The following is a 27,618-nucleotide window of genomic DNA, read 5'->3' as shown; positions in this document are numbered from 1 at the left end:
CTGAAACTACTGTCAATTGTAAATGATATGCAGGTTGTATAAGGTCATTCAAAAAAAATTAAATCAATCAATCAATCAATCAATCAATCAATCAATCAATCAATGAATCAATCAATCAAGCTTTATTTATATAGCACCTTTCATACAAATCAAATGCAACCCAAAGTGCTTTAAGGCGATGGGAAAAAAAAGAAAGAAGCAGAAATAAAACAATGGCGAGACATATTAGGGGAAAAATAATAATAATTATAATGATAATAATAACAACAATAATAATAATAATAATAATAATAATAATAATAATAATAATAATAATAAATTGAATTGAAATTAAAATTAAAATTACATTCAATTAAAAAAAGAGACCAATGCACACCAACAATAAAATATATGTAATTAAAAATAAGTTAAAGAGTCAAATTAATATTAAGAATACAATAAGTTAAAATAAATAGATTTAAAAAGGTTTAGGACAACAGTTGAAAATAAAACTAAGCCTAAAAATATCAATAAAACAGAGTAGATAAATGAAATAAATAAATGAAAAAAAAATAGAATAAGATAACAGTTAAAATTACTAAAATAATAAAGCAAAACATTTAAATCAATATTGCTATAAAAGAAAAAAGTAATAAAATGTTTAAACCCTACATAAAAGCCAGACTGAATAAATAGTACTTGGAATCAGCAAGGAAACCTGAAGTCGGAAAATGTTTTAGCAGCCGGCCGGGTGTTACAAGAATCAACAAGGACGAAGTTGTCAAGTTTACTATTTCCATCGGACGCGAACGCAGCACGCTGGCCCACCCTCGTATTTTTGTCTCATCGCCGCCATTTTGCTTTAGTCAAGTGAACAAGTGAAGCAGCGGCGGTCAACTCTCCGGGACGTGTTTTTTCCTACAATTTTTAAGTCTTTTTAACCTGAAACTGGTAATTAACACGACATACACGGTTTACACGACATAATCTGTTATCATATTGTGGAGTTTTGAGTTATTATAAAGTGAATACGTCGTTTATTACGAAACGAGCAACGTGACGATAAGGTCGCGAGGGAGCGGTGGACGGGCTAGGCCTCTGTTAGCAGCAGCTAAGAATACCACATAACTAAAAAGAACACTACAATACTAAAATAAAGGGCAAAAAATACCATATCATAATGTGTATTTAACTTATACTGTGTTATTGTTTCCTCTTACTATAACGTACAGTCGTGTTTTATTACTCGTAGTACCCCGCAGCCATTTTTAGGCTGCTTTCTGTTACTCAGTAGTAAGTATGTGGTTAAATTCAGGACTGTTTTAGTATTTACACTTTACTTTTCTCTTGATAATACATTCTAGACTTTGATAATTCATTGTTTCTGTGTTAGTGTGAGATGGAAGCCTTAGAGGTTTCACAGTCTGATCATCATTGTCCGACTCAGGCCTCCATATTAACAGTAAATAAACACACACTGAAAATGGAACATGTAGTTCTATTTGATCCTGGTTAAAACAATGCAGAAAATATAATATAATAACACGACTTGTTAATCCAGTCTAGTAACAGTGAGTTCTCCTCATAGTCTACCATGGGCTCGCAATGGAAAGGAAATGTGCTGTACCTGTGTGTGGAAATGTCTGCTTGGTGTTTGTGCACATCTGTCTGTCTCCTATTAACCCTTTTCAGCTCTCTGGGGAGTGTTTTTGATTGATTTGTAGGTTTAAAACCATCCTCTTGGGCCTTTGGGGGGATCCCTGGATATGGATAGCTTTCCCCCCTCTTGAGAATTCATTGGCAGAAGATTTTTCTCTCTTCAGCATTCAGCTGAAACCCCTAGAAGCTCGAGTACCCTGCCCAGTTTTTTCTGCTGCAGCCACCAAGTGTGCAAAATGCCTGCGAGCCCAAGAAGAAGCTGAGGATCTTTTTCAACTCATCATCCCTCTGCCCCCCCGTCTTTTTGCCACACCAATCTGAGCGTTTTTGAAAGCATTTTTCTTTTTCTCTGGCTGCTTATGTCCCCTCATTTTTCTTCCTCCGGTTAAACCATTTAGAAAAAAAAAAATAGTAATAAAAAAAAAAAATCCCCAAAGGACTCAATTGCATCCACCATCAGTAATGGTTAGCAGTCTCAGCGGAGATAAAGGTGTCTCAGAGAGTCTCAGAAAAGGGATGTCGTAGGAAGACAAGTGTCTCTGGGCGACCCATCCCCCTTTTCCTCTTATCTCACGGATCAAGTGTTCCTTCAGGACTCCATACCACCACGGAGACACCCTACCAGCACTGCGTTCACGAGGGAGACCGCTTCTCAGCCACCTCAGGTAAAGGTGGTCACACGATCAAAGTGCCAAAATTCACATTGATGCTCATTGGTTGTCTTATGTGACAATTCTGTAAAACCTAAATGAATTCCCAGATAAGATCCAATCACTGTTTGGTCAGTAGGTCACATAATTATCTAAATAAACATGTTCTCTTGTTTTGTGTGATTGTGTTGCGTTCATCAGAAACAGAGCGTGAGTTTAAGTCACCTGAATATGTAAGACAGATGTTATTCACTTCTATATTTGCTCCTATGCCGTTGCATGTTCTTGTCAAAATACGCAGCATGTTTGTGTTACCCAATCAGGTGCTTTGGGCTGTCACAAACGAGCTTGAGGTCACAGTAAGGACACAAACTTTGCACAAGATCAGTTTATTCAGAAGTGAAGTACTGACTTAAGATGACAAAGCTTTCTTTTTCACTCAGAACAGCACAGAAATCATAACATTTATCCATCAGATAACGAGGTGAACTTAAAAATCTACATTGGTTGCGTAAAGCCTGACAGGATGTTGAGTACAGTCCAAAATGTTTGAGTGGTTTTTTTCCTGCAAGTGGAGGAGGAAAAATGTCTGTCAGGCCTCTTGGTGTTAGCGCTACGTGTGCAGGCGTGTTGGAGAGTCGTAGTGGTGATGATGATGATGATGATGATGATGAGGAGGAGGAGTCTGTTCCTGACTTGTTCCTGTGCTCTTCATCGTCAGGGAGAGTCCTGTTGGCCTTGAAGAGAACCAGCTGCTGGATTTGAAGACCAAACCCTCATCACCTCTGCTACTGAAGACGCATACCAGCATTACTATGACCAACAGTGGAGATGACTGCTACTTCTTTTACTATTCCACCTGCTCCAAAGTAAGCAACGTTAGACACACGTTGGAAAGCACCCACTGAAGAGCAGCAGGTTCTGACTGTGTTCTGATTCCCCCTGCAGGGAGACAGCTGCCCCTTCAGACACTGTGAGGCAGCTATGGGCAACGAGATCGTCTGCAACCTCTGGCAGGAGGGACGCTGCTTCCGTAACGTCTGCAAGTTTCGCCACATGGAGATCACAGTAAGCAACACTCAAACATTACATGAATCAAAGAAACCTGAAAAATATCCCCTTCTTGCTTTGCCCATTTGAGGCTGTTGGTGTCTTTAATGGCCATTACTGGAGGGTAGATAACGTCTCCCTGTAAACCTGGGACAGGAGCTCCACTCCTGACTCTGGACCTGTCGGGAGGAACACTTTGTACACTTTGAAGGCAATCGCATAACATGATGAGCATGATGCAAGAAGTGAGGCAAAAAATAACTTACTGAGAAGTTGTAACTAAATCAAATGATTGACATGTTTATAGATTGTCTGTAAGGTTTAGTTGAATATTAAGAGTTCCGTACACGTTTCAAACTCCTTTTACCCAGAAGATTTCAAAGGCTGATGGAAAAGTTGCCGACTCTCCTGTGAGAGAAAATAGTCGTAGTATTTGTTATGATTAAAGATAAAAAAAAATTATGTAGGTGTTCATCAACAATTTCTACAAATGGACATAAAGAAAATAAATAAAGAATTGACTCTGATGCTGTGGATAAGATTATAATAAAAATACTGATCCAAAAGTTGTAGACTGAAGCTTCAGCTGATTATTCACAACATTTTTAAAACATGTACCACTATACATGTTTTCACTACAACTTGTTGCAAATATTACCCCCCCCCCCAAAAAATAAGATCCTTTACTCCTTCATCCAAAGATCTAAAGTTACAAACCAGGGATGCACTGAAATGAAAACTCTTGGCCGAAACCGGAAATCGAAACACCAAAATAAATTATTATGCCAATTATTAGTACCATTGCATTTCTGGCTATGACTGTGTACTAACCTCACTAAAATCAAGGACCTCATTGAACATATCAGACAACGAGGGAGCATGCCCCTCATCTGGTTCAGAGAGACGAGTCCTTTTTTCTGTGCTCTGTTCTCCTTCTCCTGCGCTGTGCGCTTCTCCGTCTCAAAACGGGTTTTCCACATCCATCGTGGCCTGGATCATCAACGTGGATCAAGTACAGTCGCGATTAAGTGCAAAGGATCCGAATAGATCTCAGTGAAACGTGTGCTGACAAACTCTAAGAGTGTACTTTTCGTTGTTTTCACTCTGTGGTCCGTCTCAACCTCTTTGCTTAGAAGACGCTTAAGTGCTGCAATTAAAGGAATCACGGATGCAGACATGTTGGCCCTTATCCAGATAAGCGCTTACTGGCTGTGTTATTGCTTGCGTCATCACAACATTCTGTTTCGGCCGTGTTGTTTCGGTGATAAGTCTTTTGGCCGAAAAATGAAAATGCCCCTTTAGGCCATTTTTGGCAGAAAATTGTCAGTGGGCGAATTTTCGTTGTATCCCCATTACAAATATTTCATTCACAGACATGTTCAGGTTGCATATCAAAATACATGTAAGGGCTTCTTTTTAGGGCATTTTTCAATTTTATTTGTATTTATAGCTCATCTGTCTTTCTATTAATATGTTGGCCTTCTTAAATACTGTGTATAAGAGCATACTGTAATAACTGAATTCCCCCCCTGGGATAAATAAAGGATTTCTAATTCTAAAGTCAAGGGAACTTGTTTTTATATAATTAGTTGTCATAACTATTGCACAAGTTACAGGATAAACATTGCAGTAAAAATAATGTCTGTACCAAGTGGTCAATGTTTTCTGCTTATATTTGTTAAAGACAAACAGTGTTGAGGAGAATGAGATCCTGAAATGCAGTTTTTATTTTGCCTCCTCATTTTCAGATTTGCATTTTAAGAGCTCATTTTTTTGTTGACGTGGATTTGATCTCTGTGCCTGCTTTCAAACGTTGTTTCTTTCTTTCTCCCTTCCAAACAGAAAAACCGAAAGCAGATTGCTTGTTATTGGGAGAACCAGGCTGCCGGGTGCCAGAAGCCACACTGTGCCTTCTTCCACGAGAAGGCCCGCTACATCGATGGCGTGTTTGTCCCACCCAGTAAAAGTAAGCAGGCTCTGTTTGCATTAAAGATCGTTTCACACCCGCTCCTGTGGAAGACGGCGCTAAGAGATGATGTCATTCTTACAGGTCAAAGCAACAACGAGGAACAGCCGCAGGAGGAACCAGCTCCCCCGCCAGCTGCTCCTCTCCCTCCTGCTGCATCCAACCCCCAGCTCAGAGGAGTCATCAAGACCGAAGCTCAGGAGCCGGTACCCAGTCCCACACACCCACCGGTGGTGATTAATCCAGCAGATGATGACGAGGATGAAGATGGTGAGCTGGAATCAATCTCAAAACAACTTCTTTATCTCTTCTAGTTCCTTTCGTAAGAAAGGATGTTTGTTTTAGTCTTTTCCTTTAATAAGTGTTCATGTTTTACAGACCAGTTCTCAGAGGAGGGCGAGGACGGCAAGGGCGGCCCGTCTCCCAGGAAACTCTCCAAATCAGGTGAGGATCCGTGACTTTGTGACTGAAGCTGTCATCCTTTCAAGCCCTATGTCACCTTCATCTCAAAACTCTGTGTGATGGTGTGTTAACAGGCGAATCACTGAACTTTGGAGTGAGCACCCTGGAGGAGATCCGGCTGAGGAAGGCCCTGAAGGCCAGCATGAAGAGATCTGGTTACCCCATCCAGAGTGCCGACAGCTCCACAAACGGAGAGAAAGAAAACATCCGCTCTCTTTTTCAACCCATCATCTACGAGCCAAAACATGGTAAACAAAAACAACAACAACAAAACCTGCAAGAGTTTTTGAAATGTCTCCAAGGTTCTACGAGTATTAGGCTGATAATAATGTAGATTATGATTACTTTCAACTTAGACGCTGTAAGAATGACCAGCTCAGAGAAGTGTCAGTTACTAACATTGAATACTTAACTCTGATTGTTTCTCCCTGGGTCCAAGTGACGTCTTAAAGTTGCGTCTTTTGTCAAATCAACATCCCAAAACCCAAAGACCTTACAGTTTCCACCATGAATGACAAAAATGGCAACAAATTCTTACAACTTAGGAGTCTGAGGCAGAAAGAAAGCTTCAACAAAAATTCTGATTTCCTTTAATCGACCAATAGTTTAAGTATAAACGTAGACACCTTTCATACGTGCTCTCATATGTGCTCTCTAGTTGTCCAGCCTGCAGACTAATGATCTCACTGTTCTTAATCAGCGTTTGTTCCCTCTTTCAACCTAGAATCGTTTGACTTTGAGGAAACAGGAAGACCAAGAGGCAGCTTGGCTGACAGGTTAGGAAGGAAGATGTCAAACACAGGTAAATTAGCACTCTTCTTTGTGATTCTAATTATAATAACAGTGTTAGGGACACAAATGATAAGCTCCTGATTCATCTGTGCTGCAGATGTCAGGCGGGCAGAAGGCGTGTCCCTGAAAAGGAGTCTTGCTGATCGTCTAGGCAGAGTAATGGAAGAAGAGGATCCTCTGATGCCCCCTCAGAAAGGTGAGTAAAGATGAAAACAAACTCACTGCCTGTAGTTTTTTACTCTGGACTCTGGACTGTGAAATGTGAAAACAAACAGATAGTTCTTTAGGTGTAGCCGTCTTTACAAAGTCTTACATTTTTTTCCTTTTGCTTCTGCAGCACTTAAGCCCATAAGAGAGAGACTGGGGTTGTCTGCTGGGTCTGTTTCACCCTCTCAACAAGGTAAGAAGAGGAGAACGTGAAGGCTTGATGTTGTACCATAGTTTGTGAAGAAAATATGTATCATGTCCGTTGATTTAAAAGTGGTTCATTGTTCCTCCCTGACTTTTTCCACAGCTGAGACCATCACGGAGAAAGCACCCGAGCAGATCCAAATCAAGACTCTGGAGCAGATCAAACAAGAGAAGGCAGCAAAGTCTCAAAACCAGAAAGATGACCTTTCAGATACGGCTCCAGAACCAAACAGTACAAAGACCATCACTAATAAAACCACCAGGGGTGGGAGGCGAGCCATCACAGTCAAAGGGGGCTCCATCAGCGAGGTCAAGACCTTTTCTGAGATCCTCCTGGCCAAGAAGAAGAGGCAGGAGGAGGAGGAGAAGCAGGAGCAGAACTCCAGCCCCAAGAGAGCCAAGCACAAGGTAGATAAAGCTCAAGGCAGGAACTACGACACCGCTGGATCTGGTCCTGAGGGCGAGGTTAGAATAAAGACCCTGGAGGAGATCCGCAAAGAGAAGGCAGCAAGGTTTCAGACTCAGCAGACGACAGAGACTGAAAATAAGAAGAACTCTGACAGTGAGGAGAGCAGCGAGGGGAAGAAGCCCCACCTGCTGCGCACAAAGAAACCTGCGCCTCAAAGTAAGACACGGATTCACACCTTTGTTACTTTGTGTTGACAAACAAGTGTTTTGACTTCTTTAAATGCAAACGTTGAACAGTTTGAGTCGTATTTCAAATGTCCTCATCATTAATAACGTGTCTTTGATTTTAAACTCAGCAGGCGACGCCTCTCCAGAGATGACCCCTGAAGTGACGAAGCCTCGAACTGTTGCTCTTGAGGTAAGGTCTCTTAAGAGACTTCTGTATTTGCTGTTGTTTGTTGTTCTCTAGACTTATTTGGACTTATGTGAACTGATGTTTTTGTGTTTTGTCTTTGTAGACCAGTGCTGCCAACGGCACCAGTGTCAAGGTGAAGACCTTTGAGGAGATCATGCGGGAGAAACGTCTTCGCAAGCAGGAGCTGGAGGAGCAGGCCAAGAGCGCTGCCGAAGCAGAACCCTCTCAGAAACAGATCCCTGAGGAAACCCTGAAGAGGAAGCTTCCTGTGAGAGTCAGTCTTAAACCCCCCGGCTCTTCATCACCTTCCTCCACCACTCAAGCCCCCGACTCCACCATCTTCACCCAGAGGCTTCCTGTTCGTAAGATGAGCCCGCTCAATTCCAAGGCTGTTTCCCCTTCAAACAACATAACCGGTGCAAGAGGAGCTGCCTTTACCTCAGTCCCTGTGACACAAGAGCCAGAGTCCAGCTCAGAGAGCCCCAGCAGCTCCAAGGAGGGGGTGGACAAAAACACAAAGACCCGAGTCACTCTGTCACCAGCCAAAACAGGGAGAGCAGCTTCTAGAGGTCCTGCTGCAGAGGTCCCGACTGCTGATAAAACCCTGAACAGTAACAAGAAGACAAGTCCGGAGAAACCTGCAGACACCAGAGGTACTTCAGCTCTGACATGATTTAATTTGAAACCTGGGTCATCTACCTGTGATGCTTTCTCCACAAAGGGACATGACCTCCACAGGAAGGTGTGTCTTCTGTGAACTGTCTTTAAAACTGTGTTTGTCTTTCAGTGAGGCCCAAACTGAACGTGAAGCCGTCTGTGGTGAAGCCGGCCGTGCAGGTGAAACCGGGCCAGAAGAGGAAGGCAGCAGAGCGGTCTGCTGTTGCTGCTGTTAAACCTCTGAACAGCGCCTCCACAGTGCAGGAGGAGCCACTGCAGGAGACTCTGTGCAAAGACATACCGGTAAGTTTGTCATGTGATGCCAGTGGCTAAAACCTCATCATGTAACGTGATTTATACAAGTTTTTTAAATCTTCCTGGTTTTGTAGTTTTTAGTAGAATCTGGTCCTTTAATGACCTCCCATGTCTCCTCTTCCCTGTCAGGTGTTCTCGTCCTGTAATGCAGAATCTCTGCTGAGCTCTGCTGTTCCCAGTAGTCCCAGCTCCCTTCTGGACCCTGGCTGCAGCTCCAGCCCTCAGAGGGAAGAGCTCCAGACCGTCCCTGTTTTCAAGCAGAGTCTGAGCCAAGAAACCAAGTCCACAGTCAGCATTCCTGCTGCCAGAGAGACCTGCACAGTCCCCAAAAGGTAAACAGAGAGAACAACTTAAACTTACAATCAAAACACACAAAATGTTATCATTAGATTGAAGTGAGTCTGAGGGCTCAGAGAAACTTTAGTGTTGAGATAAATCCAGACTGTGCACAGGAAGGAGTCAGACCAGGTGTAAATAGATCAAAGTTGTGACATGGTTGCAACAGTTTTTGTTCCTTGATGATTAATAAGTCTCTGTTCATTTCAGCCCCGTCCTGCAGACCCCCTCTCAGCCAAAGTCCAGGAGATCGAGCGCAGCTGCCTCCCGTGCCCCCTCCACCTCCAGCATTGCTGCCTCCACGTCCGCTGTGGACGACTTCGACCAGCTGATCAGTGAGTTCACGGACGACCATCTGGAGGAAGACATGGACCCCGCTATCGGAGAGGACGACCTGCTGCAGGAACTCTCAGAGATGATTGACAGCTGAGGAGTGTGGAGTACAATCAGAACCCTGCCCTCAGCCTCTCACTCACACACTCATCTTGAGACTTTTAAGAGACTTTATTTCATTTCAATTTTTATCAAGTTTTAAGTTCGTGTTTGTTTCTGCTCATCATGTTAGGAATCTTCTCTCCTTTGATTTCCCACTCATGTGATCATCCGGTGGAGTTTTCCTGCAGGGCTTACTGAGATCATGTCTGTTCATGATCATTTCAAACTTATCAGGTTCTTTAAACAGAGAAGTTCTAAAAGCTGTGATGGTGACCGATATTAGGAGAATCCCTCATCTGAAGATGTTAAAGTTTGGGAATGATGATTGTGTTGTTATAGAGAGGAGTTAAATCTGTATACTGTGTATGCAATGGGGAAGAGTGAGCTTTGTAGAAATAATGAATGCTGCTGCACATGCAGTAACTTGCCCTCACCTGTTTGTTTTTATGTGTCTGTTTCTCTGATTATGACCTTTACATTTGTGATATTTACTTCCTCGTTGGTCCTGTTAACAAAACTCAGGTGGGAACCTGAGAGATGAGATTTATTTTCCAAAGTTCATGACTCATTTAACATTTAGGACAGTCAGATCAATTGGGTGGACAGAGTTTAAAGAGTCTCCACCTCTGCCTGTGTCTGTCCCGTCTGTTTTTTATAATCTTTGAATCGTTTGTTTTTAAAAAGAGTTTTTGGTTCAGAGGGAAAACCTTGAAACAGCCGGTCTAGTCTTTGTTAACGTACACCTCAGGGACTGTTTCTGATCTTTCTACGATAACACAAACACTGTTCTTCAGTTACACAACGCTGTCTTTAGTTGTCCTTTTCTATTCAATGTGATGTTGCTTTATAAGTGTGGTCTGAGAAGAGATCGACTTGTTTTTGGTCTTAATATCTGTTTGTTCTGTCCCCGCTCTTTCCCACAATCTTACTGTTCAAAGTGACTTGTACAGATAACGCTGTAAATAAAGAATACTTTTAATGACCAGCAGGATCCAAGACTGATGATTTCAGTCAGGGCTAAGGTTTTAGTGCTGCATCGGCCTCCATGCACAGCTCACCTGACAGATAAATAGATCTTTATTGTCATTGCAACAAGTACAACCAAACAGGATGGCAACCTTTCAAGTGCACAAGGGAACTGCATTAATAAATAAATAAATAACAATAATAAAAATAAATCAATCAGTAAGTTAAAAAAGAAGCAGGCAGGGAAAGAAATGCATGCATAAAAGGGAGAAGATGACAGGTCATCCTGTGTGAAATGAAACTGTTCTGCTAATGAACAGGAGCATGAGCTGCAGCAGCTACTGTATGTTAGTCCTATGATATGATGCTTCCTTATTTGATTTCATTACTTTAAATGTATAACTTCTTTTTAAATCTTTCTTTTATTCTAAGGATGTATACACATTTTTTTTGTAAGAGTTCATTTTTACTCTGCAAAGAAAATCCAGTAATGCTTTGTATCTCAACATTTAAATAAAAAGGATCATTTTATTTAATAGAGAAAAGAGAAACTAACATTTCTCTTGCCTGAGAATCAAAAAATCATTCCAAATTTGCCTTCAATCTCATTCCCTCAAAGAACATGAATCGGTCGTGAGCTCAGTGTTGTAAATCCCTCCATGTGGTGAGTTGAGTGTACGTCACATCCCTAATTCAGACTGACTTGGTAAGTTCTTTGTACTAGAAATGATTTAATATCAAAATCTTGTATTTCTTTTTTTTTTCTTCCAAACTTCACCTCTGTCCTTGAGTTCATCAATCTTTAATGGACAGAATATCTTAAAGCTCAGTTTTAAGAGATATTTGGAACACTCACCAAGGGTGAGGTAATGGTTGTCAGAGATCACTCTTAAAAAAACAGTGTTTGGACCATAGAAAATATTCACTAAATATGACCAATCAGAATCAGAAATATTTTATTTATCCCTGGGGTGGGAATTCAGTTATTACAGTATGCTCTTGTAAACAGTATATAAGAAAGTCAAAATATTAATGGAAAGAAGGAATAAATAAGATAAATATGAATACATTGTAAATTAAATAAGGTAAAATCAAATCAAATCAAGTATATATAGAAGCACAGAATTGTTAGTATCTTACACAAATGTCTGAAAGCATACAATCACAGCTTTGTCACTCTAAATTTCAAAACATCAGCTTTTCTGCTTCATCGTTTTCTTCTTAAAAAACACTTCTCTGGACATTATTCTTGCGCAGTTCATTCACAAATATGATTCAGGAGGTCTGGAGGGGAAATCTCCACATCTGGGACGAGTATCAACTGAGACTCACGGATTAAATGTTTGAATCACTCAACTGTCATGTGTATAAATATGATAAATGTATGTATAACAGTTAAATGATGATCATGATAATCCAGTAAACAGAATTAAAAGTGCCTGTTTTATTTAATCTCAGGCTCTGTGTCCTCCCTTCCAGCAAGGGGGCGCTGAACACCGAGCTTCCCTCTGCACGCTGTCATCAGGCAGCAGCCGGTACTCTTGTACTTCCGGGTCTGTGGATGTAAACAGAAGGACGTTCCTCCTCTGGAGACAGCAGCAGCAGAAAACATGACCAAACTGGAGATGTTGAACGTGTTTCTGAACGACAGGTTGACGGCGGCAGCGCAGGAGATTTTCCGCGCTGTTAAAGACACGGTGGCCGAGTATCAGAGCGAAATCCTGCGGACGAAAGAGGAGAACGAGCGGCTGAAAAGGCTCCTGAACGTCGCCGTGCAGAGGCTCCTGCTGCAGCCAGGTGAGGACCACATACTGAGGACTGAGCTGCGGCACCTGTCACTCAGGTTCTCTGTATACTCAGACAAACAGTGTCATCAGTGTCTCACATTATACTGAGGTTTTACACACGGCTAAGCTTTGTATGGTGCAGCAAGCGCCCGGTGTTTCGGATTAACAAGTGACCCTGTTAACTGACGACTTACAGCTCAACGCATCAGTGGTTCTCGTCTTAACAATAGCTGTTTAAACACCGAAAGAGTCCTCACTAACTCATTCTATTTTATATATCATTATTCTGTCCGAATATACTCATCGGATATGTATTAAGTATAAAAACTGGGCTAATAGACTCTCGCAATGACGTTTTCAACAATGTTGTTACTACGGCAACCACTGACGCGTTCGACCGAGAGTCTCCAGTTAACCGGGTCACCCGTTAAACCGCAACACCGGCTGACACTCAGCCTGTTCCTTACATTAAAAATAAACTATAATTCAATAGTAATTCCTATTTACAACATCAACAACTAAAGTGTTTGTTAACAAAGTGCAGTAATAACATTTCAGAGTAAACATGAGATACTTTTAGCCTCAGTATGACGGATGGTCTACAGTTACTTTTATAACACCATTAATCTTCTGTTTTTTACTATTATTATACCAAGTTATTTATACTATTTTTTTTTTACCTTATGAACAAAGCAAAACTAAAAATCTGCTTATCTAGATCAGGGGTTCCTAAACTTTACAGCCTAGGACCCCCAAAATATAGATGCTAAAGACTCGCGACCCCCACTGTCCCTCTTTAATGTGGCTTCATTTAGCTGGTCTGCAGAAAATTACCCTACCTATATGAGCATGTGTCTGTGTTTCCTGTGCCGCTTTGAGTTACTGCTACTGATGCTTTTGATAATAAACTGTTCACTAACCCTAAAGTTAGGAGTCATCTGGCAAAAAGAAAGGCAGAAAATTCATTATATTTTCTATTTTCAAAATTTTATTTCAAGTTTAGCTACAATTGATGTCTATATTTTTCACTATAATGGGTAAAATGTACTATTTTTACATAACCTTAAAACAAAAACATTCTGAAGACATTTCTCGACATTTGTGTCTCACGACCCCCAGGGGGTCCTGACCCACACTTTGGGAACCCCGATCTAAACCATGTGATTCACAAACCAAGCATTATTTTTGTTTTTGATTAATCTTTTGACTCTTTCCTAAGTAATTAATTTGATGTTTGAATGATAAAATGTGTTAGGAATTGTGCAAAAAAAAAATTGGGGTTTCTCAAGCCACAGATAAATAAATACAAACACATTAAAAAAAGCACAGCTTGGGGCGCTGGTGGCCTAGTGGTCTAAGCGCCCCACGTTTAGAGGCTACAGTCCTCGTCGCAGTGGTCGCTGGTCGATTCCCGGCTGGTTGACCATTTGCTGCATGTCTTCCCCTGCTCTCCATTCCCCACATTTCCTGTCTCTCTTCAGCTGTCCTGTCATTAAAGGCAAAAATGGCCAAAAATACAACTTAAAAAAAAAAAAAAAAGCCAAGCTAAAAGGCTGGAAATATCGATTGTTGAGGGAAAATAATCTCAACTCATTTAGTATTAGAAGATGTAATAGTTGACAGCAAACCATTACTCAACTTATAGTTGCAGCTTTGTTTACAGTCCTTGCTAATTATTCAGACACTAGAGCATAATTACAACACCTCAACACCTGTGTAGCAAATAGGATGACTTAAGACTTGAATGCTTACATGTTTTGTCGTCACACATGTGATAATTTTTTTTTATTTTTATTCTCCTACACAGATTGATTTTCTGTGCATGCATTAACAAAATACAATGACTTGTTAAAGAAGTTATCACACAAAGGAGCATAAATACTAGTAATAAATCAGGGGACTGTCTTAAACATGTAAACACACTTTGCTATAGTATAGATTTTTAAACGATCTTGACAGAAATTTTTCTCTTATTTTAGATAAAATCATGTTGGATTTTTATTTCTATAAACCAAGGAGAACACAAAATAGCTTGTGTAATTTAATACTTTGTATATTTCACAACACAATGAAACATGCTTTTGTCCTGATGACTCCATTCTGTTGATACTCTAAACATGAAACGAGGTTTGAGTAAGTCTTTAAAATCTTTCTGATTTCCCGACTAAAGTTTACGGAGTCTGCTTTTCCCACTTTAAAACATTTCACATGTCATTCTTGGTTCCTTTGAAATGATTTTTGAAATAAAGAAAAAAGATAAAAAGATTTTTCTGTTGGAGCTTAAAATTGTGAGTAAATGCAGTGAAACAGGTTCCATGGTACGCTTATAAAAACTTTTGTTTGTGATGTTTGTAACCTTTCAGAACCTCGCTCTGTCTCTCCCCAAGAAGCTCTTCAGCCTTCTGAGTCTGAGTGGAGGAGCAGTGTGGAGCTGCTGCCAAGAATCAAAGAGGAACCAAAAATCAGAGACCTTCAAACAGCCTGTTCACAGGAGGAGAGAGACTCAGAGGAGGGGAACTGTAGTCACTCTGAGCCGCTGCAGAGGTCACCGACTCCTCCAGCCCAGACTGTATGTAGCAGACAGAGTGTTTCTCCTCCTTCAGTGACATCCCAGGAGATCAAAGCAGAGAGCGACAGCAGGAAACAGCAGCCAGCACACAGCTTACCATCCTCCGTTGTGAGTGTCTATTCGAACTGCAGAGCAGCACAGAGCGACTTTAGTGACAGCACTGCAAAAAGTCACAGGACTGAGAAAACAGACCCGCAGGGGAGAGGGACACTTCGCTCAAATGGGAAACAGAGCGCACACATACTGCAGGTCAAGAACGTGAGGTCCCTGAAGCCGCCTCTGCCTCGCTCCTCTCACCAGAGTCCGAGCATGCAGAGGTGGCACAGCTGCAAAGAGTGTGGGAAGGGCTTCAGCTTCGCCTGCCAGCTGGAGGTTCACATGCGCTGGCACACCAAGGAGAAGCCGTACAGCTGTGCGGTGTGCCGAAAGAGCTTCACAACAGTCAGCATGCTGAAGAGACACCACCGCATCCACACGGGGGAGAAGCCCTTCAGCTGCCACGTCTGCGGGAAATGCTTCAACCAGTCAGCCCACCTCAACACACACTTCAGACTCCACACCAGAGAGAGGGCCGGCTGGAGCCGAGCGCCACACTCCAAATGAACCACACCAACCTGACCATGTTTCAACTCAATACTCTTAAAGCCAAATGTCAGGTTCAATCTGTACAGTAATGTGTTTGACTGTGTGTGTTGAATGTTGTGCAATAAAGTGTGATACTTGAAGATTTATCATCCACACACTCATTTGGATTAACGCTCTTGAAACAATTAATAATATAGATAGCAAAAACATTTTACCCAAATAAAAAATAGTTCCTGTCGCAACTTACAGCTCTGAGGAATTCAAAAGCAATAATGTGTAACAGGTAGCGCCATCACAGTGATCAGAATGACAAAAGACAAGTACAGCAAAGTAAATTCAGTGATTTAGTTGTCCCTCATATTCCGTTTTCACCCCAATCCTCACCTGACAAGATGATTCAAGACAGCATTCAGAAACAAAACACCCTTCCAAATGTTCATGAGAACAACAAACAATTATAGAACTCATAAAACACCTAATCCTCCCAATAACAAATCATTACACAAGCAATAATAACTGACCATAAAAAAGTGGAATAGGAGCTGTGCAGGCAGATATTTTTGTCTATTTAGGTCAATTGTTTTGTTTCTTTTAAGAAAAGAATAAATAAATGCTTAGGCCTTTCATTGTCCCTCTTACAGCTTTGGTCGCAGCTTAAAATGATTCACAGCTCAAAAGTTCATTTCAGCCTGTATCTTACACGCTTCAGCTACTGTCTCTTGAAGACATTTTAAAGCCCTCCTAAATTGTTGCCATGCTCAAAAGTCATCATCACACCAACAGTGGAGGAGGGTTCTAGAATGCTTTCAACAAGACTTGAATTTTTCTGGCCAAATGTTTTGGACCCAAATCTGACCCCCCAAAATTGGGAAGTGACCAAAAAAAAATCTGCAGCAACAAAGAACAGGTAAGTGTTAGGTTTACTATGCCCTTATAGGGAGATCCACTGACTAGTGATGTCATGATTTGAGCAAATCTTGTTTGGATCTCCGGAGACTTTCTGAACAATCTGTGCAGAGCAGCCTGCAGTCTCATCCTGGGATAACTCAAACACACGTCTACCTCACAGTATGAAACTTAGTCCATGTTTAGTGTTGACATCTAACATTTTAACTTCATGTTTGTTTGTAAATAGTTTTTAAGAGCATTATACCACCTCAGTTAACCAACTATTTCATTTATAATAATTTACCTTAAAAACCATGTTAAATAACAAAAGACTAACCTTATGATCTACTCACAGGTTTCCACACTCAAAAATACAATAATTTGAGTAAAGGTGTGACCACAAACATCAATATTACTCATTCAAAATATGTCAACAAAACCAACAAGAAACTTTGAATACATAAATATATATTTATGTTCATTTATGAGGTCAGTTTCTGGAAACACTGAAAACATGAATCTAGTTGTTGAAGCTGTGATGTGCTCCATAGAACATTGAGGCAGCAGGAAGCAGGGACCATCATCAAACTCAGGATGAGCTTTTAACATCCAGTGTGTCATGTTAAGGTGTGTGAGTTTCCTGGCCTTGGTTTTCAGAACAGACAGTTTTGCATGCCACAGTTTTATAAAATGACTCCGATCCTTTTAGGTTTAAGAGATAATTAGTATACATTCCTCATGTTTCTACACTGCATTTTTTTAATGTGGAAAAGATTTTAAATGTGTTCATGTAAATGTACTTTCAGTGTTGTTAACAGTGCATGCCCCTTCAAAGGTACAGTGTGTAGTTATGGGAATATTGAGAGATGTCTTGCAGTCAGATTCTAGATTGAGACGCTTCCTTGATCACCCCTACGGTTGTTGAAGCTCCTGAAGTGACAGCAGACTGTGAGGACAGGAGTGATGATAAGTATGATTCTGCAAAATGTTTACATCTATCAATACTGATTATTTGCAAACACCAACAAAAACCATGTTATCTTCCAGCTGGTGGTCACCCACTTTATGCAAAGACACGTATGGCATAGTGAATACCAGAAGAAAACTGGCAAATGTTTCCTGGAGGGAGTGAACGTGTTAGATTCTTGAGCCATGCATGTGATGTATGTAGCAACATTGACATCTACTGGAGATTTATTGGAACTACCAATATGACATTACAGTGAGTAAGGTTCAAGAGATTTCAATAACATGTTCCTTGTGAGTCTGATTTTTAAGCATCTAAAACTGTTACTGATTCTGATCAGATCTTACATTTCATTGACCTCGGCAATATGTTTTGTTTTTCAGCACCAAGCAAGATTATTGAGGACGTCATCTTAACATTAAATCATGGATGGAGGTGGTGCTGTCTGCAGAGTTTATAACAGAGTTTTCTCCAGGCAAGGGTTTGTGGTCAGAAGCAACCTGAATCAGAAGGGGTCTAACCATCAATACACACTGTAAATAAGTTAAAAATCCACGTATAGAGGGCTAGGTCCATGTTTACACAGGATATAATCAAAGAATGTAAGCAAAGTGGACGAATAACAAAGTTAGCTCTGTAAAAAAGTAGACTTTGATATTGTGACCTTGGTAACAGCTGATACTGAGGCCCGACTGAGACTCTACGATAAGCTGAGGAGCTATCACTGTATCACTGTACCACTGTACCACTGTATCACTGTACCCTTAAACAGGCTTCAATACAAACTGTATGATACAATAAGATACACACCAGTTTGGTTCAATACAAAACAACAGAATACATTAGGATATAAAACAAAGCAATAAGATACAACATGATTTGATACAATATAATAGGACAAGATATGATATGAACTTACTGTTGTTCAGCAGTTTGTGAACGTGTTTGAATGAGGTTAGCTAATACTGATGTTCCATATAGCAGCCTCTACCATCAGGGAGTGAATGTGGTGTGAATGGGTGTAACCTTACTCTGATTAAACTCTTTTAATTATTTTCTGTCAGCCTGATACAACTAAAATGGGATACTTTAGTTTGAACAGATATGTGTGGTTGCATAATATTGATAATAAACAGACTGGGTATATTCATAGATAAAGAGTGAGGCTCGAAAATGTACATGGATGCTTTTTGTGCTTACGAAACATCAGAGGGCCATAACAGCAGCTTTTCAATTTCAAGATGAAGCTACAATCCAATTTGGAGCTATTTTTTAGGTCAGCAGGGCAGATGAGGTGAGTCTGAGAGGTTTGGTTAAATTCCCTGAAATCTGCATGAGATTTGATGGTGTGTGGGCTTACATTATGGAAGACAAAGAAAGACCTGCACTCTTTTTTCAAGGAAGTTTACTAACCTATTTGTGGACACAGGCCTCTGCAAAACAGTCCAAGAAATAGTATTTGGAAAGTAAATGAGAGGAGGATTTTATTTTGTGCAAGCGTCAAAATATTGAGAACTAGTGTCTTCGTTAGAATCCTCCAGACATGTGTTTGCTAGCTTCTGACATACATGAAAAAACTGCATCTGTAACACCAAGGTATATTTCCATATTTGTTTGATGTCTTCCACAGGATTCATCAGCCAGTGCATCCTCCACCTGAACGCCAAACCCCTGGTTACGTGAGGAGCGTGTGCACGCGTCGAAACATCCGGGGATGCGCGTTTGCAGACCGGAGAACAGCTGAAGGAGGGGAAGAGTGCAGAGAGTCCATCAGAGAGAGAGAGAGAGAGAGAGAGAGAGAGAGAGAGAGAGAGAGAGAGAGAGAGAGAGAGAGAGAGAGAGCGCGCTGCACCGCATTGACAGGAGACAGAGTCAGAGGTCCGGTACCGACAGCACAGCGGAGGTGGATAGTTTCTCATGCCGCTGCGGAGCTGACGGTGGCCGGTGCAACAACGTGGAGAGGAGCGGCTGAGCAGCGCAGGTAAGCGGACACTTTCTACTTTCTGCTGAGATGCTCTGTATAGTTGTAGCTCCATCACACTGACGCAGCGGGTGGTGTCCCGGTACCGACTGGGCCGGACCGGGCTACTGATAAGAACCGAGCCGGGGATAAATGAGAGCAGGGCGGGATGCCGCAGCACAGGTTCTGTGCAGGAGGCATGGGACGTTACTACCCCGGGTCTCTGCAGTGTTTTCCGGGCAGCCGGTGCACACGGGCCCCCGCCTCTCTCTGCGCATCTTCTGGATGATGCTGCGGTTTCGTGGGATTTTTTGCTGCTCTGCGCAAATCGCAGATAAAGCTCTGAAAGTCTGGGGGAAAAGAGCGGGCCCGGGCTTGCTGTGTGCATCTGCAGAGGCCCGTGTGTGTGTGATGTGTGAGGAGAAGTGTCATTGCGGAGGACGAGTGAACGGGGACGTTTAAAGGGCTGTCAAGTTGGTGTTGTTTGGTTAGGCCCCGGGGCTGCACACAGGGTGAGTCAGGTCTGTCTGTGCGCTGGATGTGGATCAGAGCTCATCAATGTGAGGGAGGAGACTCCAGGAAAAACAAGAGCATTTATAGGCCATCATATTATTTCAAACAAAAGACGACACACATAAACACACACTTGAAAACAACACACACTTCTCCTAAAACGTCCCGTGTTAACATGGCTACCCACCGTGTGTTACTGTGTTCCATGAGGAGCACATTTACTGGTGACCTTGTTGTGTTTGATGGGACTTCAGACTCTTATATCATCAGTAGTGAGTGAATGGTTTGATTTTTCCTCTAATATTCACACACAGTCCCTCTGTAGTCTGTGACAACTTGAAATCAAGATTTATCTTAATGTGTTGAAGTCATTGAGTCTCCTGAGGGGATTTGTTTCCTGAGCTCATTGTGAACTTACAGATGTTGCTTTATGATGTTCCATGTTCTTACCCAATATTTTACCCATGACTGTGAAATATGAGAGGTGTTATATTTACTCTTGAGTGTGTTTTAATCAGTGGTGCATGAGTCATGAATAGATGTCCTGCACACCCCTCATGTGGCTCCTTGAGTTTGAAATTATTTGTGTTCCTTGAGTGAAATAATCTGAAATAATCACAACTTTATCTCGTGCTCACCTCTGGGTAGACACTCCCCTGTAATGTGAACCTTTGTCTTCTTTCATGGATTACATTATTCTCACACATTTGTTTTATAACACTTACTGGTTCAGTGACATGCAAGTTATCTTTTCTGGTCATGTTGTAGAAACCTCTACATCCTCTATATGATTTAATGCATCACATTTTAGCATGGTTTACCAATACAGCATATGTTTTTCAAATAAAAGCATCATCTATAGATTAAAAAACAAGTTATATGGCTGTTAAATGAGTATACCGAGAGCGAAAGAGTGGATTTCACTCCCAGTGTGGTATAAGGGAAGTTTAATGTATCACAGAAGTATCAGAGAAATATAAGTAATGATAATAAAAATCATCTAATTTTATCGCACTTTTGAAAAAAAAAACGGTTCACAAAGGGTTTTCCACTGAACAACCAAAATAACAGCAATACAAGACACCAAGCAAAGAATGACACACTTCAAGTGATGCAAGTAAACCCATGTAACTTAACTTATTCAACCCACACACTGCATAAACGTGACTCTTACCAAGTGTATTTGGCCAAAGTTTATTCAAAATATGTCATTACACAAAATGTAAGTCACACTCATCTAACTAGTTCAGATAAAACATCTGATTTCAAGATATTACGAGCAAGGTATAATGGCCCAGATCCTTTTATATGAGTAAAAACAGCGGCTACATTTACATTTTAAAGCTCCTGTGAGGAACTTTTGATTTATGATGATTTCAGTGCCCCCTGTTGACAAAGTAGTATCTCTAACCCCTTGCTGATTTTGTCCTGTGTATGTAGAAGCTGTTTTTAACAAACAATGTCATCCTGCTTTCTTTTATCAGACAAATGTTTCACGTATTGAGAATATGTGGTTAGGAAAACCTTGGAAAATAACAAAGCTTGTTTTTGGGTCGTGACGTCTGTCACTTCAACCTACCCATCACCTGCAGTGTCACACAACACAAATAACAGCACAGAAGTATCCATTCTTTACCCTGATGGTGTTGTTCGCTTTTTCAAGGACATAAAGAAGTTTTCTTATTAGTTTTAGTCTAATCTCCTCACAGGAGCTTTACGTTTGTTGAAATAAGATCTTATTACACTCTGCTCCGAGATCTTACTTGTTGAAATATTTGTTGCACTTGCAGTTAGTTTTCTCGCTACAATTAATCCAGGACTTAATTTTGTGTTTGTTATGTCTTGAATGAAGATGTTATAGTTGGCATGTGAATGTGGCTTAAAGTGAGTCTGATGAGATTTTTAGACCAGAAGTTAGACAAATAGACACGTTTTTTGCTGATTTGGAGACTTAATGACCCCTCATTCAAGATTTCAAGATTCAAGATTCAAAGGTTTTTATTGTCAATTTTCACTGTACATACGAGACATACAGGAAAAACGAGATGCTGTTTCTCTCTTCCAGCTTTTAAATATCTAAAAATTTTAATATAAAATATAATAAAATACAGTATTAAAAAACAGCCTATGTACACAGTGCAGGTAGTGCAGTGACAGTTTAAAAATGGACAATGTAAATAGATAACAGTGCAAATGATATTAAGGTGCAGACAGTATTCGAGATAAATAAATGGTTAAGTAAACAGTTCATACCTGCAGTGCCTCTGAAACTTCTTCATGTGACTTTGATGATCCCAAAGTGATCTTATTAAGCTCTGTGTGTGTTTTTGCTGTGACTGTGAAACTGTTTAGAAGGGTTTGCGTATTGACTTGTGTAATGAGAGCCTAATGCATGTACCCAGCCATGGTAAGAGTGTGTGTACGTGTGTGTCTGAGAGTGTATGTCCCAGCTGAATAACAAAGAGATTAAAACATAAAGCCTGCAGGACGGCAAAAGGAGAAAGGGTTGAGCTCATTGAATGCTCGTTTTCCCAGTAGAGGACAGAACAGAGTGAAACATCAGTTTGAAAGTTAACTCACAGTTGTACACTCTTTTTACTTAACTCTGGATTGATTAATTATATTGATCACTGGATGAAACTCGACTAAAAGATGTCAATAATGCAAAAATCTATTAGAACCATCTGCAATGCAACAAGATAGTTTTAACAACTCCATGCACTGAATTATAAGGATAAACAAAACCTTATTTACATTTTGACTGATTTAATTTTAATTTAAAGTGAAAGGACACATTCAAGACATGCAAAAACATCTGTAAAAACATAACTGTTTATCTTTTTTCTTTAAAATCAATGAAGAAATTGGGCGTAAATGAAGCAGAGGATATGAAGAGCAGTCGGTTTGTTCAGGAGAGAACGTGAGCAGCAGCTTGGTGAAGAGAGAGCTCGGGTCCTGCGGATGTAGAGGACTGTAAAGGTGAAACTGGCAACTCAGCATTATTCACACACCAGGCCAAGTCATCAAGTGTTGAGCACAGTGAGGCTGTCTGCAGCAACACATAAACACACCAGCTTCATCACCATCGTCTACAGATGGGGAGTTTAGTTAACATCACCCTGATGCACCTGGATGATTCTTCAGTCTGATGATAAGCTTTGATAATCACCGGGCATGCATTGGTGTGAACTGATGTGTTGCATTTAATTTAGATATAACTGAATCTTGCATCCTTAATGGCTGTGATGCTCCATGTCTTGTTGAAACGAGGAGACATGACGAGCAGAAAGCACTGCTGTACCTGTGAAAGCAGCTGTTTGATGCCTTATCAAGGGACTTAAGCATAACACACATGTTGTCTTTAGTGTCATCTCTCATGAGGGGTTTGAAAAGGCAGGCATTTATGAGGGAAGAGGTCTGAAGATAGACCTTAGTTATAAGAAGTTAAACGATAGCAAGGCTCTGTTGTCTAGACATACTGGTGACAGAACTTCTGGACTTGTAAGCCCCAGTATCTTCAGGATTTCCACCATATTTTTGAAGATCTGTCTGTTGTCGGTCAGTGAACTGCATGAGCCGGACACACACTGTGCAGAGAAACAGCAGCCAAAAAGTAATCCCCACACTAAGAGGAGAATGAATCACAAGTCAAAATGTTCTTCTTCCATCTGTGAGGCATGTGGCTCAGCACAAGCAGGAAGACTGCTCCAAATTTATTCCTCATTCACTCACATCCCTCTATACTTCTGATTCTCTCGTCACCGTATCATCAGTGTCCTCCATCAACCAATCATCCTGCTGCTGCTAAACTTTAAATCTGTCCTCCTCTCTATACGTCAGTTTGACATTTCAGCTTCAATCATTGCGACCCTCCTCAACCTCAGTCACCTCTGCTCCTTACTTCAGTGTCTAGGTCAAGTTCCTCAGATGTCCACCCTTCATCACACCCTGCATCCTTCCTTTACCACCATCATCAGTGTCTATGCTTCATCATGGGGTTATCCTACCCTGCAGTCGGCCACATCACCCCTTTGAAGATTTACAGACGCCTTGATGGAGTCTAATCGCCAATGACATCGCTCATAATCATACATAGAATATATTATTGTTCACTCATAATTAAGTAGCTACTGAAAGAAAAGCATAGAAATGTCTCAATCTTTTAATCCAGCGTGTGCCAGTCAGTTCACTTCATTAACTCGCACCACTCTGGTTGCAGCAGGAACATCTTTTTCTTGACACGTTGACTGAAAGTGCAAAATCAGTTTACCTGCAAGGCAGATGTTCTCACTCAGGTTTAGCCTGACTCTCTGGTTCTCTGAAGAACGTCTCAGCAACAGTTATGTCCTCTGGAGGATCTGATCCCTGAATTTTGACACAGCTGACAAGTTGTAGGCGTTTGCGGCTCAGGGGGTGGAGCGGGTCATCCTGTTTCTGACAGACTGGCTGTTTGATATCCTTGTCAGGGTGTCTTCAGGCAAGATACTGAACCCCTAATTGCTCCACAAGACTGATCTATGAGGGCATAAATGTATGATTACTTGGGGTTAATAGGATGCAATTAGAATTTTTTAGTGGCAGGGCAGATTTACTGTTTACTGTGAATGCATCATAGAAATGCAAATATTTCCATTTCTCATCCCAGCCTGAACAATGTCTGCATGAAACTCAGCTAAGAAGAATCCTGAACAGGAAAAAGAAGACACACGTTCATAAAAGTGTGTTTAAATACAAAGTGTTAGATAACACCCAGCAACAGACTGTAATAAGCACGTTAAACAGATGAATCCCCCTCTGTCCTGATGCTCTGTTATTGGCTTTCATACTGAAAATGGGCCACAGCGCAATGGGAACAGCAGATCTACATCCACCACCGCCTGCCCTGCTTCTGAATGTAATATGTTTTTCCATCATGAATTAAAGATGGCAGGGCAGTCAGAGCATCTTCAGTGTTACTGTGACCTGCAGCCATGCTTCACGTGGTGGGCTCTGGTGGGTCTGTGCCGTCTGCCAGCAGTGCTTTCATGGTTGGTGGGCATCTGTAGGAAAGACGACACGCTAAAAAATGCACCACTCACATATCCAGCTGCAGGATGATGTGTGTTTTTCCTTCTCTTGGAAACCTGACCCTGTGGTGTCAGGTGTCAACACTTTGACTGAATCTCTCATGACTGACAGGAGAGGAAGCAGAGAGTTAGTGAACCCTGAAGAAAACCACGAACAAACATGTCAGGCTTTTTAAATCACCTGAGGGAGACGAGCCTCACTTTTCTTCAAAGGAAAGACGCTCTGTGATGTTCACGAAAACGTCTTGAAGTAAAATGTAGCTGCAGTGACATGTCTACTTCGTGTGTTGGTGCTTGGTGTGTGATCTGTTAAGGTCTAGTGTTGAAAGAGCCCCTTACTGGAGATGATCTTATTTAGTATTTGTATTTAAGAAATATATATTTTTGGGTCTCTCATGCCTTATCAAGGACAGACGTGAACATGCATGGGAGAGAGAGAGATAAAGGGCAAATGGCTGAGGGTGGGAGTATGATCTTGGGGCAGCTGCTCTGAGGGCTGAGATGCAAGACTGAACAACAGAACTAAAGTAGCACCCCTTAGCACTTTTAAAAACATCACTTTAATTTTCTAAATAAGCTTTTCTGAGCATGCGTGACTGGATTGGGTTTGAGTATGGAAAATGAATGATATAAAGAAACTTGAACACTCTAAGGATGTTCAAAAGAGTCTAATTTCTGATGATTTAAACTGAAATTTTGCAAAACATTTTTGAAGCAGAAATCCAGTGATCCCTTGTCAATGCAGCACTTTCCAGGAGCTCCACTTTGAATGCTTTCACTGTTTCACACAGCTCCTGTTTGTTTAAAACTATTGTTACCTGCAAATGTAAAGCTTATAACTGGTAAAATCATGCCAACCTGAGAAAGTCCCTCAGGTCTGTGGGGATTTGCATGCGCTGAAACAGAGATCTGCTGGCTTTTGTGATGTAGTTACCAGATTATCTGCACCTGTATGCTTAGTTCGTAGGTGGCAGCTCAAACTCAAAGTACAGTGGTGATATTTTAACTCAATTTGACACAAAGCGCAGATTACTTTGACTTGTGAACTGAACTGAGCTGTCTGGGAGTCTTTAAAGTGAAACGTGACGTTCAAAAGCACAATGGTGTCGTCATTTTCCCCCTCATGATGGCAACAAGAGCAGGGAGAAACTGCATTGTCTTAACTATGGCGTGCCAAAAGGGACAAAAAAGGGTATGATTCGAACACAAAAAACTCTTAATTCAAACTTGAGCTGCTTTTGAAACTCAGCTGCTCATGAATGGCAGCCTCCAGTCTCTTTTAAGCTCTTCATTGTGTGCTGCTCAAAGCTGCATAAACAATGTATCCTGGCACAATGCTTTATTATTATTTATTCATTATTTGTGCCTTCTATTTCTGATTGCATATGTAATATTTAATAACCACCAATATTGTTATCTTGTCATATTAAAATCAGAAATTATTCATTACTGCAAATGTTTGGGGGAAAATGGAGATGATGTAAGTCATTAAAATCTGACACTCTTATTACAATACCACATGAATGTAGAATTAGAGCTCTGGGACTAACTGAAGAGAGATCAGTCAAAGACTAGGAAACATACAAATGAGGAACTTCAGTGAGGAAAACGAGGGAGGTGGAGACAGGTGAGCTGGATGGTGAGGAAGGTGCAGGTGTCTTAGAGAATAATGATGAGGTGGAGAGTAGTTAAGAAGAGAAAAGGTGCTGCAGAGATAAAAAAAAAAGTTACAGCAGTGATTTTAAACTGAAGCTTTGAGCCTAAATGTTAATGGTGCTTGACATGATTAAGTTTTTCACCCTGTGATAAAGAACAAAGAAAAGGAGAGAGAGGTCCCATAGATTTAAAATATCTAAGTGTCTTAAATCCAGTAATAATTTCTCTTAAGCTTCTCTTTAAACTCTAAGCTCTTTCCCAGAGCTCTTTAATTTAACACGGATGCAATTCAGCTGTTTGTCCAGCAGATGTCAGTGTCGTAACACACAATGAATGTAATCTCCAGACACCCAGACACATCACGACTCAGTGAGAGCAGCTGTGTCTGTCCTTCAGTCTGGTGAGTCAGTCATAATACTTTGTCTTAACATGATGGTATGGATCTGCACAGAGCTGGACCATTTCAGCTGGACTTAAACTGATACATGAAGCATTTTCTTTTCTAATTTCACATCAAGTGTATCATTATTAAAGGTTTTGTAAAGCCGTGCATTACAAAACTATTTATAATCAACAAGCCCAACAAAATCATCTCACTTTATACTGAAAGATAAAAAAGTCAAATAAGAAATAACACATTTTTCCATTGAGGGGTCCGACACTCTGGAACGATCTACCCGAGGAGATCAGGTCTGCTGAGTCAGTGATCTCTTTTAGATCCCTTCTTAAAACATACTTTTATTGCAGAGTCTTTCCCAATTTACCAGAACTTTATTTTATTTTACTTGAGTTTAACTGTTTAAAAAATATATTTTAAAATAATTGTATTCATTTAGAGTTCTTTTAGAGGATTTTATGTCTTTCAAAATATATTTTATTTCTTCATCTTAACTTTTCTGGTTTCATGTGTCCATGAAAAACACCTTGTAAAGCTTTTTTTAAAAAGGGCTCTATAAATAAAATGTATTATTACTATTATTATTATTATTATTATTATTATTATTATTATTATTATTATTATTATCATTATTAACATTATTATTATTATTATTATCCTGGAGCCTTTTATGCTTGCTGCTTTGCTTACTTTTTCAGTGCCGTTCAGATAATGAAGGTATCTATGGCT

At 40.7% G+C, this 27,618-nt stretch overlaps 2 protein-coding genes and 1 non-coding gene across 5 annotated transcripts; all 3 read left to right on the top strand.

The window, feature by feature from the left end:
• The first annotated feature begins 804 nt into the window (after positions 1-804).
• zc3h11a (zinc finger CCCH-type containing 11A) lies at positions 805-10,520 on the top strand. 3 transcript variants are annotated; one of them, XM_034693307.1, is made up of 17 exons: positions 805-930; positions 2,232-2,303; positions 3,010-3,157; positions 3,237-3,356; positions 5,181-5,304; positions 5,389-5,574; positions 5,683-5,748; positions 5,841-6,014; positions 6,491-6,568; positions 6,656-6,754; positions 6,896-6,958; positions 7,073-7,594; positions 7,734-7,795; positions 7,896-8,445; positions 8,580-8,752; positions 8,894-9,096; positions 9,311-10,520. In XM_034693307.1, the coding sequence occupies exons 3-17, from the start codon at positions 3,104-3,106 to the stop codon at positions 9,528-9,530; spliced, it is 2,694 nt and encodes an 897-aa protein (XP_034549198.1). In that variant the 5' UTR covers positions 805-930; positions 2,232-2,303; positions 3,010-3,103; the 3' UTR covers positions 9,531-10,520. The 3 variants fall into 3 exon arrangements, with proteins under 3 accessions (XP_034549198.1, XP_034549190.1, XP_034549207.1); XM_034693299.1 differs by having other exon boundaries at positions 822-930; positions 1,803-2,303; XM_034693316.1 differs by lacking the exon at positions 805-930 and having other exon boundaries at positions 937-2,303; positions 7,737-7,795.
• LOC117823401 lies at positions 3,417-3,535 on the top strand. The gene has a single exon (XR_004633396.1). It is a non-coding gene; the product is annotated as a small nucleolar RNA SNORA26 (small nucleolar RNA).
• A 1,491-nt stretch (positions 10,521-12,011) lies between the features above and the next one.
• On the top strand, positions 12,012-15,586 carry LOC117819875 (zinc finger protein 3 homolog). The gene is made up of 2 exons (XM_034693381.1): positions 12,012-12,298; positions 14,652-15,586. Exons 1-2 carry the CDS (start codon positions 12,112-12,114, stop codon positions 15,458-15,460), a joined length of 996 nt encoding a protein of 331 aa, XP_034549272.1. The 5' UTR covers positions 12,012-12,111; the 3' UTR covers positions 15,461-15,586.
• The last annotated feature ends 12,032 nt before the right edge of the window (positions 15,587-27,618 follow it).

The sequence above is a fragment of the Notolabrus celidotus genome, chromosome 1 (assembly GCF_009762535.1).
Source record: "Notolabrus celidotus isolate fNotCel1 chromosome 1, fNotCel1.pri, whole genome shotgun sequence".
Taxonomy (NCBI): Eukaryota; Metazoa; Chordata; class Actinopteri; order Labriformes; family Labridae; genus Notolabrus; species Notolabrus celidotus.
The sequence above is the reverse complement of the archived record's forward strand: the minus strand, read 5'-3'. Positions and strand labels throughout refer to the sequence as shown.

What these genes read in the sequence shown, in the direction of transcription:
- zc3h11a (XM_034693307.1), top strand. Translation starts at nt 3,104, where the DNA reads ATGACCAACAGTGGAGATGACTGCTACTTCTTTTACTATTCCACCTGC. An exon ending in TGATGACGAGGATGAAGATG is followed by an intron (nt 5,575 to 5,682) that starts GTGAGCTGGAAT and finishes CATGTTTTACAG; the next exon opens with ACCAGTTCTCAGAGGAGGGC. An exon ending in CAGGAAACTCTCCAAATCAG is followed by an intron (nt 5,749 to 5,840) that starts GTGAGGATCCGT and finishes GTGTGTTAACAG; the next exon opens with GCGAATCACTGAACTTTGGA.
- LOC117819875 (XM_034693381.1), top strand. Translation starts at nt 12,112, where the DNA reads ATGACCAAACTGGAGATGTTGAACGTGTTTCTGAACGACAGGTTGACG. An exon ending in GAGGCTCCTGCTGCAGCCAG is followed by an intron (nt 12,299 to 14,651) that starts GTGAGGACCACA and finishes GTAACCTTTCAG; the next exon opens with AACCTCGCTCTGTCTCTCCC.